At 31.8% G+C, this 19,120-nt stretch overlaps 2 protein-coding genes across 3 annotated transcripts; one reads left to right on the top strand and one right to left on the bottom strand.

Annotated features, from left to right (window-relative positions):
- Positions 1-36: 36 nt before the first annotated feature.
- Positions 37-2,612, top strand: LOC126842696 (thioredoxin domain-containing protein 17-like). Of its 2 annotated transcripts, none has more exons than XM_050579788.1 (4): positions 37-165; positions 305-461; positions 556-646; positions 2,187-2,612. In XM_050579788.1, exons 2-4 carry the CDS (start codon positions 317-319, stop codon positions 2,344-2,346), a joined length of 396 nt encoding a protein of 131 aa, XP_050435745.1. In that variant the 5' UTR covers positions 37-165; positions 305-316; the 3' UTR covers positions 2,347-2,612. The 2 variants fall into 2 exon arrangements, with proteins under 2 accessions (XP_050435745.1, XP_050435746.1); XM_050579789.1 differs by having other exon boundaries at positions 72-244.
- LOC126842685 (SEC14-like protein 2) lies at positions 2,082-18,305 on the bottom strand. Its single transcript, XM_050579772.1, has 9 exons — positions 18,070-18,305; positions 8,085-8,157; positions 7,416-7,459; positions 7,011-7,338; positions 5,080-5,160; positions 4,533-4,732; positions 3,638-3,786; positions 2,879-3,030; positions 2,082-2,791 (listed from the first exon to the last, which is right to left on the bottom strand). The coding sequence occupies exons 1-9, from the start codon at positions 18,124-18,126 to the stop codon at positions 2,661-2,663; spliced, it is 1,215 nt and encodes a 404-aa protein (XP_050435729.1). The 5' UTR covers positions 18,127-18,305; the 3' UTR covers positions 2,082-2,660.
- Between the last annotated feature and the right edge of the window lie 815 nt (positions 18,306-19,120).

Genomic DNA, 19,120 nt, shown 5'->3' with positions numbered 1-19,120 from the left:
GCAAAAGTAGTGATAATCTTTCTGATACCAAAAACTGAAGCTGATAACATAACTAATAACAAACATTCATTCGGTGATAAAAATTAAACGATAACTATTATTATTGTTAATTTTATTGTAAACAAAAAACCACAAGTGCAGCAAATTATTTTACAATTTGTATAGGTAAATATTCAGTACTAGACACGAGTAGTAATTGACTACGACGAATAAGTCATTATTATTGCTCAAGTGAAACCTGAAGGTTATAACAACTTTTGCTCAGTTTTGAAACTGTATATGATTTTTTAACTCATTCTGATAGTATCAAAACAAAATGGTTCACTTACACCACACGAAAAATTACGAAGAATTTACAACACTGATGAAAAAATTGGACGATGCCAATCAAAAATCATATGTCGTGTTCACAGGAACTCCCAACGAAACCGGAAAGAGTTGGTGTTCGGATTGTGTTCTAGGTTTGTTGATCATAATTTATTCGAGTCTGATGTCACATTTAAGATATTGTAATGATTATTTGTATATATTTAAAAAAATTAAAAAAATACACAGCTGAACCAGTAATCCAGAATCAAATCGAGCTTAATGAACAATTATTGAAAGACGTCAATCTAGTGTATGCATATGCAGGAAAACGAGAAGAGTGAGTAAAAGAAAATCCAATCAATTTGTATTAAGTCAATGGTTTGAATTTTTAGAAGATTTCTTTAAAACTTAAGATACAAATATGGTTTATATATATTGAATAATTCCAGGAAATAACTTGAGTATAATGAAATTCTGTACCCAACCACAGATTTACTTTGAAGTGTTTTCTTAAATTAAGTAACTAGTTGTTTTCAAATTTACTATGACCTCTAAATATGTAAATACTAGTGATGGGAAATATTCGAATATTCAAATATTCGAATCTCAATAAGGATTCGAATCCTTCGAATATTCAAGTAGTAATAATAATGTATCCAATTTTCAACAACTTTAAATTTTTCTAAAAAGTAATTAATAATCATAAAATTGAAGTTTGATAACATCTTAAATTTGTTAGTTTTCCATCTTTGACATTCTATTTCCAGGATAAGCTTATATTCGATGATTTAGTTTATATTGTTTTATAAGATAACATAATTTGTTTAATACCTCCAGTTTTTTGTATTTATAAACTTCTATAACTTAAGTAAAACATACGTCATATTTTATTAGATTTCAAATTTTTAAAAATTCGCTCGAAGTGTTCACTAAGCAAGAACCATATTTTAATTATTGCAATTGGAGTTATTAGTGCTTAAAAGTGTAGCTGGGAATATTTTTTTATACCCTCACTTTACTCAACTGCAATCACAATATCTTGGCGGTCTACATTTTTAAAAGCTATTTATAATAAAAGTCATTGTGTAAAGCAGGATATCGACCAGTCGTTGTTTTTAAAAGACGATCCTTAGATTAATAAGTATTTTAATTATTAAAAGTTTATAAAATAATTATTATATAATCATACAGTTGTAGGGTTATTGTGTAGAACGTTAACATTTTAATTAAACATTTTAATTTATTACAGATTTAATTTGTATTGAATAAGAAATTGAAATCTGAATTATTTAGTTAATAACTCATAAGGTAAATACTGAAGTGTCTATGACGAGAGAATGGGAGCTTTTGTCATGGGCTATGGTCCTTTTATCTTAAAACAACTTGTACAGTTGATAAATTACTTTTCCTTATTTATTTTTTAATTATCAATGTTATTATTATTTTTATTATAAGAGACGTACTCTGTCGATTTGCATATCTAACTTCAATAAAATAATCGAGTAAACTGAATACTTATTGAGAATGATAACAAAAAGTCCATAAATTGCTTTAAAATGTTTTTATATCATAGTGGGGGGGGGGGGTAAGTCACTCTCTTATTTTAGGCCTATGATGGTTTAAGGGTCGGTGCAGTAATTTATTTTTGAGCTATTGTAACACTTAGTAGGTTTACTTATAAAAAAACAATAGAATAAGATCAAATGCTTATACTTTGTATTTGTAATTGTATATTTCATATGTAAAAAAAAAATAAAATAAAAATACACAATAATATAATATATAAAGACATAAATAAAAATAACAAAGTACTTATACATTAAAACACAAACAAATATAATGTAATCATTGAAGGGTACATTTCATTTGTGTTTCAGGTGGAAAAATTGTCCTGGAAATCCTTTTAAAACAGACAAAAGAATAAGATTGCAATTTTTGCCAACGATAATAAAATGGGGTACGCTGCATAAACTTCAAGTAGAGGAATGTTTGAAACCGGACTTGGTTAATATGCTGTTTGAAGATTCCGATGATTAGCTATTAATAATAACGTTTTCCTAAATAATAATAATGGCATCAGATCATTTATGTATATAAAAGTCTGTCGGGCACAGCCAATGCTATAATTATTGTTAAATATTTATCTTTACAATATTGTCAGATGATAATATTTACTAGGTAATTTATTATTATTTCAGTTAAGTTCTATAAGACGGTATTTATCCTAAATGAAAATTATTATTAATATATTACTGTAATAACGTAATACGATATACAATATAACTTGAATAATTTTGATTTGAGTGGCCCTGTTTAGTTTTATTTCCCGTTAAAGTTACATAAGGGTCTATTCACTCTTCCACCTCGCCCAGTTGTTCAATCGCCATCGTGTTCTTTTCCGACACTGGCAACGTGACTCGTATATTGTAGGAAAGCCTTTTGCTGCGTATGAAACTGTAACTGTTATCGAATACTGCTGTGTCTGTTAGATAAAAAAACATTTTAGTAATGAATACAAGTTAACAATAAGCACACAATCCAATGGTAACCTAAAAAACCTATATCTTACATATGCCTGGGTATTTGCATACTATGACGCCGATTTCTTCAAATTCGTGACAGGGCACTTTTTTGATTGGTAATACAACGGTTTGTATGTTTTCCGAATCTGTCGCTAAAACCCCAAACTTGATGTCATGTCCTTCAGTTTTAAAATGCCACCTATCGAAAAAAAATGTATTGTTATTCATAAGCTCAGATTCTAGTAAACAAATGTCTTATATTTTGTATCATAAAAATACCTAAATATTGAAATTTATTTTTATAATTGTAATTTGGATGAAACATTTTAGTACATGAATTTGTTCTTGGGAATATCAGATTTTAGTTAGGTATAATTATTTTTTATTCTAGAATGGCTTTATGAAAATAATTCGAGTAGACGTTAACTAGTTGTAAACAAGTAGAGAATATAGTTTTTTTTTTAATTAGGAAAATCGATTATTTTAATATATCTGGTTTTAAGGCGTTTTATATAGGCAATACGCATACGAAATTTAATTTAAATTCATTAAATTGGAAACGTTAATGATTTCAAACTGAGCATCGACAACTTAAACGGACACTAGTTATTCGTGTACCAGTTTATGAACGTTATAGTTTAAGTAAAAATAGTAAAACACATTTTTAAAAAATTAATGTTTTTAGTTTTGAGTTTTGCTGTAATTTTTTTTTAAATTAAAAATATTTGACGTGTGAAGTGTGGACCTAATCTATTAATGAAAGTCAATGCCGTTCAATTGACCTCCGGGTTTTCGTCGAAAATTACCTGAGAAAACTTTGTGGTTCTGTCACTGAATATTGCAGGTATAGCTTGTCGCCTTTTTTTATGTTCACAGTTGTGTAATCATCAGAGAGCAATTGTTTCTTGTCGTTCTTCGCGTAAAATTCCTTTGGCACTTTTCCTCCTTGCACAATCTAAAACCACAAAGTAAGGCATGCGTAAATTGTATAATGTTTGGTTTGGAAAATAAAAATGTGTTAAGCAAACTTATACACGTAATACTAATACATTGTATGTAAATTTTAAAATGCACACATAACAGTATATTATACTATAATATAATGCCTACGCCTACTTTTCTCCGCAATAACATATATGTTTTTATTTATCTGTTCTGCAGAATAACAGAGCAACCCCCCAAAAAAGCTTAACTCGATGTTTAAATTGATGTCTTAAATTTAACAACGACCGTTAATTGTTAAATAACGCAAAATTGCGTAAATAATGTCATTGAGTACATATTGTACTATATACTTGTAATATATACTCAATGATAATGTTCAGGCGTGTCCAAATTCCTGTAACAAAATTACTTTTCTCCAAACCTTGCCCAGATGACTTTAAAACTCCTCTATTAATTACGCCGTGCTATGTTAACGGTATTTCATATTAACTGTTCTGTTACTTCGAGTTATAATAGCAAACAATACTCACTCTCGGATTGCAAATTTGTAGTAGAAATAAAAATAAATTATAGTCTTAATCCTTTCCAGTAATTTATACGGGTTCTATGATGAGAGAGTAAGAATTCCTAATTTAACGATAGATTCGGATATTAGTTCTCAAGTGAAGACCTTACAATAGCACTTTAGTCTTGGTCTAAATACTTATTAGTATTTTGGTATTATTTTAGTCAGTATTTAATGCTAAAATGCCTCACTTTAGTTGCGTATTTTGGATTGCCGTCTGGGTCGGTCTGTGCACCACCTAAGTACGCTGGATATTGATCAGGATCGATGCCGTTGGCCAAAACGGCCTTCCATTTATTGGGATCCGCTTTGTAAATTATGAATTTACTCATTGTGTTTCCGGTCAGAATGTTTTTTAATATGTTGAAGGCGAAAGCGAATACTTTTGGAGCTACAATCAGTATTTACATATAAAATTTAGTCATAACTCATAACAGACCAGGTATGCTAATTATACATTTTCACTTCATATTTAATTTTATTACACTATGAATTACTATGATCAAATATATAGGAAATATTCTACGTTTTGAGATCAACAGTAAATTAAGGATTCACGCATGGGAATAGAGATGATTAACTGTAGTTTTATTCTTTAAAATGTTTGTTTTTAATGAAAAAATCAATGTAAAAAAATTGCTAATTAAAATTGCTTCTAAATGGATACGTCTCGAAATCAGTACAGGTGGGACAATTGATGTACCTACGATACTCTGCCAAAATATATTAATTGCTTACCGTTGATTGCGTATACGGCCTTTAGTATTTCCGGATAGTTGGCCTCGTACATTTGCAACAGGGTTATTGTCAATTCGGCAGCTGCAACAAAACACTTTTGTGAAAATGATTGATTGCCCCGGTATGCCCGATGACTATCCTACAATACTATCCATAATTAACTAGGGCTTAACCGACTTACGAGGATGTTTTATACGTCATTGCGGTTTTCGTGAAAATTTATTAACAAAAGGTGACGATGCCCTATGTATGTATAACGTATATATATATATATAATTTGAAACGATAGATGTCGTCCAGTGTTATTGCAAAGTTAATTAATCACACTCATCAGCTGCAGTAGATGCTGTTCGCAAACAAAAAGTGCAAAAGATGAGTGGCACTTTTGAACAAGACATAAATAACATAGTATGATACTGATGATGTTGTTAACCACAAGTATGGGCTGCCAAATTAATAATAACTATAATAATATTATTGTTTACGACTTACAAAAAAATCAAATTGCTTTTTTTAATTTTCGCACACGCGTCGATTATCACATATATTGGCCAAAAATAACTGATATTCTATTCATTAAGTGCGATATGGACAATCATCCTGCGTCAATAAGGTGTATTATCGCGTTTCAGAGAAAAAACGCAATTTTACAAGGCCAAAATTTTAGTTTTTTTCTATTCTTCTAATGAGCCTGGTGATGACTATATAATAAGGTTTCATGTAATATATTACATTGAACATTTATTCGATGATAATTGTATCTAATATATTGCAGTGGAATTTTAAGATTTTTAAAATTTTTCATAGTAATTCCAGTTAAAACCAATTCAAAATAAATGTTTTAGGATTGGCGAAATGCATAATAAACTTTCATGCGACTCGGTTGAGTAAGAGTTCAAAATTACAAAACATCATGCACAAAATCTCAACCGATCACAGTCACGTTCAGGCATATTATAATGTAGATGCTCTTTAACTGGAAATATCAGGAAGTAATTGCCAGGCGTTTATCTTCTCGATTGAAGACATTAGTATGTAAAAAAAAACAAAATATGAACTTATAAACAACAACAAAACTATAAATCGAAACTAGAATAAGCTAATTTTATAGTAACCTTTGCTGTTGAATCTAATATGATAAAATACAAAATAACAAATAGTCAGAATGGAATCACCGAGTGAGGTTTGCAATTAGCATTTGTTATTTTTATTATGTTATTACTCATTATATAATGTCAAACGCGTGTTCGACTTGGTGTGTCTTTCTAACAAAATACTGCACGGTAGGTAAACAATACGTTATTTTTTTAGTGGTATCAAAAAAGCAATAATAATAATAGTGTCCAGGACTTATTATCATAATAATACTGTTCTTTCTGAATAAAAGAAAAGAAAAAACCCATCGGCGCACAGTTCATAGACTATAAGTGTTAATATATGAGCTTTATGCTAATGACATTGGTATGACAAAATAAAAAAATAAAGAATCGCAAAACAACTCCTTTCCACTTATAAGAGAACCACATTTGGACAGGGTGTGCTGTAACAGTAGAGTTAACTTACGGTTATTATTTAAACGGAGAAAAATGATACGTGGATTGTGACATGTAAAGAATTGTTAATTACCACATTACAAGTGCTAACGCTAAGTATTCCCTAAATGTCTCCGAATACCCAGTGAGACGTTTTTGTTGGCAACGACGGTGTCAGATGATGTATTTTGGTCATGAGGTTAAGCCGAGCAAACAGTTTCCCCAACGAAGCACACACACTCGTTTATAATATTATCATACATTTTTAATTATAAGTATATTACAGATGAGGCGATGTCAAATTCGAGAGACCCATTTGTTGCAACCTTCTCTGGGAAATGGCCCGGACCATATTATAGCGATTCGAGGTATAATTTATACAAGTGGCAAATTGTGTACCCGGTCTCCAGGTGAACTGCCTCAGATTGAAATCGGTCAGGTCGACGATGCAGACGACCTGAGACGCTTTGGGGCCGTTCTTGAGCGACGACTGTCTCGCGACTTCCAAGTAAGAGTCGACTTTTTGTGCCAAAAACCTGACCATGTCTTTGGGCGACACTGACTTGACTAACCCGCACACGTCAAATCCCGAGAAAGGTATGACTACTATGGGCGAACCTTCTTTGTCGTACCCGCAAATACCGCTGGGAATGTAATCGATCAGCACTTGAGGAGGTTTCCAACCGTCGTCCTTGTTGATCGACCACTCTTCGCGCCATTTCATCGACTGAAAAACGCAAAAAAAAATAAAAACAAACCGTGTAACACCGGAAAAGTCTATGCCGGTTTTCTTAAGGTTCTTACGGTTCTCAACATGTTTTCAGCCGCCTTCGAATCGAAATTTCTAGCTGCAAAACACATAAAGCGTACATGAAAACAAATTTACAAACTCGCACGTTACGTCACGCGTTTGGCTGACTAAATCAACCGGTTCCTTTTAGTATTTCAACGTTTCGATTAGATATTAAACTAATTATACACCGTAGTCATTGTTTATTGTATGAATTACAAGCGTAAGAGGGCGGGGAGAGAAGAACAAGTGACAAGTGAGTTCATCGACATAACAATATGGAGAATTAAAAAACCAAAATAAAAGTAAAAGTTTATTTACTGATATTTTGTTAACTGAATATTATATAAAAATTTGAATTGTTTTTTTTTTTGGGGTTATTCTAAATATTACTAAAAAACGTCCTGCTTATTGTACGTATATAATAAAAAATCGAAACTTACATTTTTATACCTACTTCACTTCACGAGATTACAAAACATTAGATTATTCTATTATTTTTTTAATCGATCAAGAAATTATACTACCATTTATCTAAACAGTGCGATAACTCAGACAAGTGCAGTTTGCAGCTATGTAAGCTCGTGGTAAGAAAATAAAAGTATACCTACCCTATACTCTACAGTGTACGTTTTTTTTAAAGGGGCCAGATACTGTTTATTGAAAATAACATTATTTATTACCATTGAGCCATCTCAGTAAAAAACAATCGTCGTATTTTTCATCCAAGTGCAAGTCCGCGACGCTTCTCCTTAACTAGAACAAAAACAAGGAACATACTTTTAACCAAGGCTATATTATATATTGTTGTTGTTGTTTTGCCATTTGAACCCATATAAACAATGCGGGATTAGTGTGATTTTCTCTTTACGTGTCGCTAGTCAATATTTGATTTGACATCGATTCAGGGTCATAACTCGTGTTATATTAGGCGAAGTTCAAACGGTTTGATTAATTTAAATTTTCATTCCGCTGCAATAATAATTGGGCTAATAGCGTTGTTCAATTAATCGGACACAAAGCCTATAACGTGACATAAAAAAGTGGCCTTGAAATTAGAATTTGGAATCGTTAAATCCATTAATCACAATACACACACGTTTGTATGTGTTAGCACAGGCCGGGATGCCGCTGCGTAAGACAATATGTTCAAATGAAATCAAAAGGAACCTATCGGTATTGTACTTAAGCGTAATGACACAGGTCTTCCATTGGCGTGAGGTCATTTGTTGGGAATTTCATAACAAACGACAGAGCTAGGCCCAAGCCCGAGGTGTTTAAATATCGTACCACACAAATAACATGTAATAATTCATTAGCTGAATATAGCAGGCAGCGTAGACACAATATTTGATTATAACATTATGTTGATGACGATTGATAGCTGCACTTTGATTTGATAGATTGTCACTTACGGATTAATCAAAATATGTTTTTATGCCTTTATAACCGGTACATATTATATTATAATCTGTTATATAGTTATGACAATGTGAAAAGCTTTAAAGAAAATTACTTCTCCACTTGGCTTACCGCAATAAGTATTTAGTATATTCTACAGCTAGTAAATTCATTTTTAATGAGCAAACATATATTTTTCATGTCTTTTTTTTATGGATCATAAACTACAGAGCAATTAAGTTACAGTAAAGCTGTAACATCAAAAAAACGTTGAAGTTGTGAAAATAATAATATAATTGGTGGGTCGCGAAGTGAAGCGTACATTGGTTTGTTGATGTAAGTTTTAATTTGAAAATTAATTATTGCCAAGGTGCCTCTAATCCCATACACCAAAGTCGATTACTATATGGGACGACAGAAACTGCTATAAATTAAAAGAAATGATTTCAAGTGATGAGAACCAAAAGGTAAAAGCGACTTTAAAAAAAAAAAATGCTTTTTGATTACCTACTCATAAATCATAATACTTGTCAATACAACTTTTAAACTCTTTATGTAAGATCTGGTTTTTGTGTATGAAGCTGGCTGTATTTCCTTTTGTTCAGAACGTTTTGAATGGTTTATTAACATTGCAGGGAATTTTGTTTTGCAATCTTTGTGGTTAAGTGGTTCCTGGGTGTCATTCTAATACGGACTAAGTACGTATTGCTAACTACTGCCCACGGGGAATCAGGTAAATTTTGATTTGCCTATTTACGATTAACATCTATTGTATTGGTTATAACTTGAAAAATCATACATTTCTTTAGACTGATCGTTAGTTCAAAATCGTTTCTAATTCAGCACTGGAAAAGGTCATCGCGATTACAGATAATATTTTCTGTGAACACTCGTGATGTGTTCATTTGCCTACGCCTTCTTCCAATATATTACTATCCGTTATGTCTATCCATAAATAGGATAGACGCCGTAACACGGTTCAAACGTATGTTTTGAGACATCTTAAAACTATACATAGGTTAACTTTCTTTTAAAAATTGAACTTAATTATTTCGCATACTCAGGCCTTATATTATTTTAAGATGCACACCAATGTAACTCTCTGGTGGATTCAAATGCATTAAAAAAACCTATTAAAGCTCATATTAATAAGTTAAAAATAATTATAATATTATAATAGAAGGTATAAGATTTTTTACAACACTGAATTTTTAAAAGTTGAAATCAACCGCGTAAAAATTGGTTTTAAATCAGTCGATTGGCCGAAGGGGACCGCCCCTTCCTCCGCCTATACTTTTAAACGGGAATGATCCTACAGTTAGAAGTAAAAAGTATTTTTTTTTTTTTGTAGTTGTTGTACACAAATTTGCTCTACGGCGCTGTGCTCTATGCAAAAAAAAAACACACTCACTACTGCGGTAGAAGGTACCTCCTAACTGGAGAATAATAATCATTTCTATTCAATGCGATTCGCGTTAGGTCAAGGCCCATGTTTTCTTTTCTACCGAAGCGACAACAACTACAAAGGTAAAATAATACTTACTCACAAACAAAAAATAAAATTGTGCAATTTCGCGCTTTCCGAGCGACGTTAGATACACGGGTACATAATACAATAATAATAATGTATACATATTATTATTTATTATAATAACGTACGCATATTATTGTGATTGTGACGGATTTGACGGCGCTGGCGAGATGGAGATGATGGAATACAATTATTAGCTGGAGGAGGAGGAGGAAATCAAAACGTCTAACAAACTGCAGTTCCAAACGCGATTGCCGTTTGCCCGGCAACATAATATATTGTGTAACAAGTGTATAATAATATATAGTATGGTCTCGTCTTTATAGATGAAAAAAAAATATACAAAAACCGATCTTTAACTTTCACCGTCGGCCGTCGCAGGTTGGTCACCGGCGGAGGTAACGAACGGGAACTGCTACACGGGCGACTGTTGCTGCGGATTGCGTACACTTATGATTTTATTTTTATTACGAGTACGGCTTAAGTCCGACGACATGTCGTGTATCGTTAAAAAAAAAATACAGTAATAATGAAAATAATTATAAAAAAAACATGTGCCAACAAACGAATCCCGCATCTCGTCGATAAGAACGGCAAACACGAATACATAATAATGATGATACTTATAATATAAATGTAATACTATGTTTATTTTTAATTTCAGACCATGTGAACGTTTTGCACAAATTGTGCTTTCCGGGGGGGGGGGGGGGGGTAAGGTAACGGCACAGGCGCCGACAGACCAATAAAAGCATATTATCTATAGCTATGTATAAGTACAGCGATAATTGGAAATCGGTAACGAGAAGAAAAAGTGATCGGAGATGTATGTTAAGCCAAAAGAAACGTTCGGATTGAGCAATAATAATTAATTCGAACTTCTACACATTTATGGTATACTGTTTTTTTTTCGTCCGTTCTATACCGATAAAAAGAGAGTAGTGAGTTAGTATACTAACTCGTTGACCTTATTTGTGCGGTTTCGATTAGCGGCACATTTTTTTTTCATTAGGAATTTTCAATTTTTTTTTGTGTTTTTTTTATATAAAAAAAATTAGAACTGCTGACAAAATAACAAACGGTTAACTACATCGAATTTGAACACCTATATCACAATGAGTGTCATCGAGTAGCGCGTGTAAGCCTAGCAATGCGTCATTAACTAATTGTTTAACATAAAAAAAAAGCCAAAATAATGGAGACGGACTACGTGGGGGTCACTTATCTAGTAAGAACAGTTCAGTGTCGGCAATTGATATGAAGGATTACCATGGAAAGTGCTACAGTGGGAATCTGTTGAGATGGCGAAAGAAATCTATATATTCACTAGGTAAAAATTATTATGTAGACAATATGCCAATATTGATGTTATGATATGGTACGTTTTTACCAATTGCCAACACAAATTTATTGACTAAGTAATTTTCATATTTTTCTAGAATAAAAAAAATTGTTCGGTTGAATTCCGTTGAAAATATTATTATGGTACGACGTCGGTCCAGTAATAAAGTGTCATCGTTGGTCTAGACAGTAGACACAAAAAAACAAAAACTAACACATCACTTTAGTAAAATTAATACCTTCTCATTTCCGTATCGTAGCTAAACTAATCATCCTATACGCATTAGAGGAAGCGCCTCAAAATCAATCGCCAGATGATATTTCAAAAGTACAGATAAATAAGTGCATGCCTGTCCATGAAAATAATTACAACAATTTTAAAGTGGCTATCGTCGTTCAAAACAATTAACAAGTGTAAGAAAACAATTAAAATATTAAATTTAGGAAATAGTTTTTAGAGTTTTGCACAAAAAAAATAATAGTTTAATAATAATTACAAATCATTTTTTTTAAATGTATATTTATCATATATGTTTTTTAAGACATACGTAATTTTTGCATACAATTCGTATAGTTAGACAGTATTATTTTATTGATTTAAATAAGATGACGCTACAGTGTGTCAAGTTTGAGAAAATCCCAAACAGATACTTATTATTAACGTATGATTGATCATTGAAGGTGAGCGAAATTACCGGTAATGATTTACATTTGCGAATCTGTCAAACAAGTTTACCGGGTTGTTAACTAGTATTTTTTTTTATACTGTAAAGTATTCACTAAAATCATAGTTTCTTATAGAAGTGGTTAAAATAGTTTTAAATACAAAAATGTTAATTTATAAAAAAATGGCACGACCATGACATCCAAAAACGTACACGACATAATATACGTACAAATAAGTAGTAAAATTGTATGCATCATTATTATTCTGTCGTGACATGAATATTTTTGAGCGGAATCATTATTTATTATATTTTTCCCGTGGTTTTAACATATAATAACAATATTATTATTATTGAGTCTTATGTATGCGCTTATATTTTTGGAAAAGGAGAGGACACTGCATAGGAATAAAAAATTGTGTTTTTTAAACCAGTCATACTGCAAAGCAAATAATTGTGTATGTAATGGTATACTACTTGTATTGGCAATTATGTTGTATGTTACACCTGTTCGCATCATACTATTATTAGTAAACGATTTATTAAATAATGATACAAAATAAAAATAGTCAAGTCGACGAATATCATATAATATTTAACAAATTACGTTTAGAATATAATAGTTTTTAACCACGAAATAAAAAAATTGGGGATATTTATTGTAAATAAAATCATTGTGTAGTTAAGAAAAAAATTGTTTTTTATATAAATAAAAAAAAATGAATAGCAAAACAACTATACATATTTTATAAATACAGCCTTTTCGAGTACATGTCCCAATAAAACACACTATTTGAATGGAGGGCAAAGTGATACAATTTTTTTGTCACGAAAATTAATGAAAGGATAAAAAAATAAAGCTGAAAAATGTCAAAGAATATAAGGAATCGTTTTTCAGTGACTTGTCTGGATACATTTTTTGAAAAGAATTATTTAAAAACGCCTTGTTCATGTCAAATTTTATTTATGTTATACTATGACAAATTATACTGATTACTGTACAAGACAATACGATTTTATACACAACAAAATCCACGGTAGAACTAATTTTTTTCTTGGTGATTCCAAATCTGGCTTTATAATTTCTCTAGCACGTCTAGTTATTTTTTAGTTTGCCACCTAAGTTGTAAAAAATACCGTTTTGTAGTATTTTCAACATGTCTGTACGTTTAAATAATTGTATTTAAATTATATATTTTTGTTTTTTATGTTGAATTCTGAACTGGTTTAATGTATGATCTGTGGTTAAGCACAAAAAAAAATTCTGATTATTGTTTTCAACTTACAAGGAAGACATAAAAAAAAAAAAAAGAAATGTGCTAAAAGAAATTCTTAGGTCAGATTTGGATATACTTGGCAGCTATACTTGTTCAGGTGAACATGTCAAGTAAACCTGAACATCCTATAATCACACACGTAGCGGAAAAACTGTGGATAGTCTCATGTCATACACATGTTCCGGTTTGCCTTTACAGGTAACATAAACAAGTGTACCTGTCAAGTATAACGTTGCGTGTATGACCGCCTTAAAATGCATTCATTTGCATTTATATCAATAAGGAGGTAAAACATTGTTCCTGATGTACTTTAATACTAGTAGACTAGTATTAGGTACTAATAGACTAGTATATTTGTATTCTAGTCAAGTTTTGTTGTACAGCAATATATTTTACATCGACAAGTATTTTTAAATGTATAAAAATATGGATCCTTTTAATAATAAATTAGACATAAAATTACTTTTGGCAGGTGTTACAATTTATAAGCCCCTACCCTCCTCCCCCTCAAATTCTGTTATACACCCGGACCTAACTCGGCATAGCTTTGGAATAGCCTTGCTCATCAGTCATTGTGGCTTTTGTGTATTTGTTTCTGAAGACGACGAAAGATTATTCCTTTCTTTTGGAATGACTATATTCGAGTGAATAGGAGCTCAATAAGATTCGTATTGTGATCCGTGCCGACCAGTTTCCTGTTAGTGTTTTTGACATTTGTTGCCAAGGTCGTACTGTAGTGATTTCCGGATAAATATTGTTGTGCCAAAAAGCGCGGACGTTCCTTATGCTCACATAAGAGGGACGTGACTTAGGTGTCAAATAAATTACAGTCGGCGGTCATCATGGCCGTTGGTCGGACAATTAAACGTTTTCGCATAGATCACGCCCTCACCCGACTAGTGTTCTGCGGCAAGGAAAATCCCAAAACAACCTGTTGATGATCGGGTACAATTGATTATAGCACTATTGTGTGCTCGCCCAGAAAAAAACCCGAGTCTGTATCACTTGTGGTAAAGCGTGTATGGATTTCTATAGCGAAGGGTTGAGCAATAAAATAATATGCAATATACATACATATTATGTGCTGCCACGGAGGTTCGTCATTGAATATTTTTTTTTGAAAAAAAAAAATACTATGTTTTACACTTCACAATAGGACAATCGGCCGTTTGTATAACAGACTTAATTATTTTAATGAGATTCGGTTCGAAATTCGAATGTTAAAAAGGATTTACTGTCGTGCTCTCGAATCGCTTGTAGGTACCGGTTATTCTGCACGACACAAACGCATATATTATTGTAAAGGTTTAGATAAACCGCGGTTTCAATAATTTTAAGATAATCAAGAATAGCTAGATGCATAGAATACTCTAGACCGACTAAAGTTTTTGAATTCGGCAATATGTAGAATGAAAACGTGGATGGGACTATCTATGATGGAACGCATGGGTTGATATTTTATAATACTTAGTTGAGATCAAACTTGCTTTAAAAATGATAAAAAATGTGAATTTGTTTAAAAAAACGTATAACTTGTCTGTGTAAGGTGAGACCAGTACATTAAATGAAATGAAATAATCGGCCTCTTTAGAGTAATGTTACACAAAAATTCAACGAAAGAAGTGTGTCTAGAGTGCCAATGATTCTAAATTAATATATTATGTACTTGTATAAAAATGATTAGAATTCTGCTAATAGAACTGTTTATTTATTATTCAACGAAATGTTTTGGAATTTGAAGTATTTGAAATACTTGTTAAAATGACCTTTCTTACCAGTTTGGCTAAATTTAGTTTGGTTTAATGCTCGATTTTACCAACGTTTTAATCGTGGTTTACCGTTAATCGGTCAATAATAAACTCTCACGTTTATTTTTTTTTAATTTAATTATTCAAATGTTTAATGTGGCGTTCTGTAGAGTTTATAAGTTATAACCGTCGACCAATAGCTTTTGGGCCTACTCAAAAGTAAAAGACAGTTTAAAAATCAAATTGATACGATTACGACATGGGATTGATGGGAGTGGGGTGCTCATAACTCTTAAGGGGTAAATTGTGAACTCATCAAACCTAACGTAAAGCGTTTGCGACCAGCAAAGTACGTTATGCTTTGGTCATTAAGTCCTGATTATTGTCCACACACAGTGGTCGCGACATTTATTACCTCAACAGCAGACGGCAAACGTTTTGAAAACACACTGCTAGAAAGGTGTGTCCCATGCAATTTTCGCTTATAATACAACAATTATTATTATCGCACTAACGGTTATTGTACTTGTGGCAAACAAGACCTTACCCAGCCTAGTTCGTCGCAAATAACCGCAAAAAGGGATAAGACGGTGTTGACTCATTTCGTTTAAACACCAATAATAATTGGTGTCTTACTAACCAGCTAAAAAATGCAATAACTAATTTCTATGGAGTTTGCAAAGCCTATTGTTCGTATTAAAAAACAATCGGTGATTTCCAAGTAAATCCACGTAGCGCTTTTGATTCTAATGACAAGTAGGGAATTAACGCCAACGACGTGCAACAATCATGTTACTTTATGTTATACCGTGTAAACACAGTGTAGCAACACGGTGTAAAGTGCCTAATAAAATATAGTGTAAGTAGGTAGGCAACGGAACGTCAAAGTTTGTACATCATATTGTATTTCTGGTCTGCTGGCTCGGATGAACTATAAAGTAATGTTGTTGTTCGCAACAGCAGATCAAAATTTCAGTAGTGATGGAAACAAAACGGCTATGGTTCCTAATTAAAACTAAGGTACTTATATAATTGTAGCTCGGCGAATATTTTTGTTGACTGTCTAAGTCACGTGTGAGATCGACCGAGAAGATATCAACACGAAATTAGATCACTCAAAAGCAATGTTATTAAAAACAATGATAAACAATTATATAGTTTTGTAAAAAATCAATAAATAAATAATTTATCGAAAACAAAGAAAAAGTTGTTGTTGTGTGATTTGGACGTATCATGAAGAGCCAAGCAACAGAACGATGAAGCAGTAAAGGGCATTGTAAAAAATGAATGTGGAGGGAACTTGAGACAGAGGAAGTAGCTAAATATAAATGTTTAATGGTGTAATTGAATCAGAGAAGTATTAAATAAATGGGGTATGAACTAAAAATCCAAGATTGCAATAAGATGTTTATTTTATCGACATGCTGACATTATGCTCAATTTTGTTTAGTTAATCATTTATTACTATGATAATAAAATCGTGTATTATATTTTATTCGTTTTATTTATTATTTTTAATAGTTGCAATAATACTAACCAAAAAAACACCTTTTGATGAGAAGCCTTACTATGCACTCCGTGTGTCTCATAGTCCAAAGAGTAATCATTTGTGTTGTAATGAATTAAATAATTATTACTTGATCTAAAGGTTTTCTATATAATAATTAAAGTTTAAGTCACTAAACTCTACAAAATGTTAGTGGATTTTAAAAATGTTTGAAAGAATAATTTCATGAAAGAATTGTTGACTTCCCATAAAACAAAAAAATTAGCTTGGAATTTTCACTGGTTTGTCTTTTGATAGATAAGTTTTTAGTTCACAAATTTTGCAACCTTTATTTTCGTTGTACAAACAAGCAAACAAAACGTGATACATTAACTAGGCATAATCGTTAACCGTGGGACTAAATTCCATTACCTACATAATATAAAAACCTATACCTTTACGTAGTGTAAAAGACACTACATTTATTAATTGCTAGCATAGACCATAAAATGAGCGAACTATTATTGTATAATACGAGTCATTAAAGCGAAGACAGTTTACAGTCCATTGCACGAGCAAATAAGTAACGTCGATATTCGCTATGAATATTCGAATTTATAGTTTTAAAATGAATACTGAGTTATACTCGGTTCTTAGTTACTAAGTTTATTATTTCTGATATTGCTTATGTTCTACTTTTTTTTTAACAAACGTTTTTTGTTTATTTTAAAAACATCTTTCGGCAATAATCATAATAATGTTAAGCAATTAAAAATATTTTTAAACTGAGTCGAAAAGGGGGTTAAGGGCGTTATTTAGAGCAATATTGGCTGAAAGCCTTATTTTCAATATTTATACAATATATAATAATACATCATAATACGTGACCGCAATATTACCCAATATTGGTAACTCCAATCAATATTATTAGGTATATTTTCATCTCCAGTGTTGGTGTTGTTGTTTTTAAAGATAAAACAAACGTGAAGGAATGATTATTTTTACCCGCGTCCATAATTAATGTCATCGAGTAACGACAACATACTATAGTTGATTAATAGTAAGTAATAACGTAACATTCTTTAAAAACAATCAAATACTAAAACCAACACGATGTTTAGCGAAACATTGTTCGTAGCAAAATATGCCGCTTGTAGATTAAACTCAAAAATAGTTCGGCCAAAGAAAGGTATAGATGAAAATAACATGAAATTCTTACTTTCATCAGAGCGAACCTCTGATCGTCACTCAAGTCCAAGTCCGTCCTTCTAGACATGGCGATCGGATTAGAAACGCGAGTGCGGTGCCGACAAAAGAAGAAGATAAAAAAGTGTAAAAAATAAACCAAACGAAACGAACACACAAGCGCGGCGAACGGAACTTGCTTTCGCGTATGGCAAACGTTAACCGGAGAGTCCGACACCGTGCGAACTGATGCAGCGGTCTTGGGTCGTGGCGACGTGGATTCGGTCGGCTACCCGAAACGCACGCTGCCAGACACAGTTCCCTTCCCTCCGAAAAAAGAAGAGAAAAAAAAAAAACACAAAAATTTAGGCGACGGTGGCCTTAACACACTAATACGGCAGCGAATAATGTAAAATGGTACCCGGTCATCTGATATAGTAAACGCTAAACAGTAAACATTAAATACGGTATAATGTATATGTGTGCGTTTTTTGTCCGGATATTGTAACCTTAGCGTAGGACGTCGCGCGATACGTTTGTAGACAGGACTCGGATGTTTTTAAACTTCACTGTAGGTATGATGAAAAAATTCGCATAATATATATTTGAAAGTTTCAATGATTACACAGTTACTATTTTTCAACACATTCGACGCAAACAATGAATTTATTGGAAAAACTTAATTTAGAACTAAAATTATTTTCTACATATTTTATTATGACAGTATTGTGGATATTTTATTTTAGTAATATATTTTTTTTTTTTTATCAGCTAGTATGAGAAGTTCCCGGCAATTTTAAAATTCAAATAAATATTTGAGTTCCACTCGGGACTTAAGACTGTAATAATTATTTGAATGTCTATTTGATCTTTAGCCAACATTAATTGCATTATATTTTTATTGTAATATTTGATATTAGCGGTTTCGCTGGAAACTTAACTTACACTTAACTAGACAAAATTATGTTGTTGTTATTAATTTGTTTATAAGGATATAAGTGAGCTCCTTATATTATTATCTCGACTGTCGCAATAAAAAGTAATTTACATTATTAACAAGCAGTGTTTTGTGGTTAATGACAAAG

The sequence above is a fragment of the Adelges cooleyi genome, unplaced genomic scaffold (genome assembly GCF_023614345.1).
Source record: "Adelges cooleyi isolate 19-005CV unplaced genomic scaffold, UGA_ACOO_1.1 ACOO_flye_CR_arks_rails_tigmint_CR_PRNA_574, whole genome shotgun sequence".
NCBI lineage: Eukaryota > Metazoa > Arthropoda > Insecta > Hemiptera > Adelgidae > Adelges > Adelges cooleyi.
The sequence above is the reverse complement of the archived record's forward strand: the minus strand, read 5'-3'. Positions and strand labels throughout refer to the sequence as shown.

Coding starts and splice junctions, on each gene's coding strand:
- LOC126842696 (XM_050579788.1), top strand. CDS start 317: ATGGTTCACTTACACCACACGAAAAATTACGAAGAATTTACAACACTG. Junction 462..555: donor GTGTTCGGATTGTGTTCTAG/GTTTGTTGATCA, acceptor AAAAATACACAG/CTGAACCAGTAATCCAGAAT. Junction 647..2,186: donor TATGCAGGAAAACGAGAAGA/GTGAGTAAAAGA, acceptor TTTGTGTTTCAG/GTGGAAAAATTGTCCTGGAA.
- LOC126842685 (XM_050579772.1), bottom strand. CDS start 18,126: ATGTCTAGAAGGACGGACTTGGACTTGAGTGACGATCAGAGGTTCGCT. Junction 7,339..7,415: donor CTGAAAACATGTTGAGAACC/GTAAGAACCTTA, acceptor TGCGTTTTTCAG/TCGATGAAATGGCGCGAAGA. Junction 5,161..7,010: donor GCAGTTCACCTGGAGACCGG/GTACACAATTTG, acceptor GTTTTGTTGCAG/CTGCCGAATTGACAATAACC.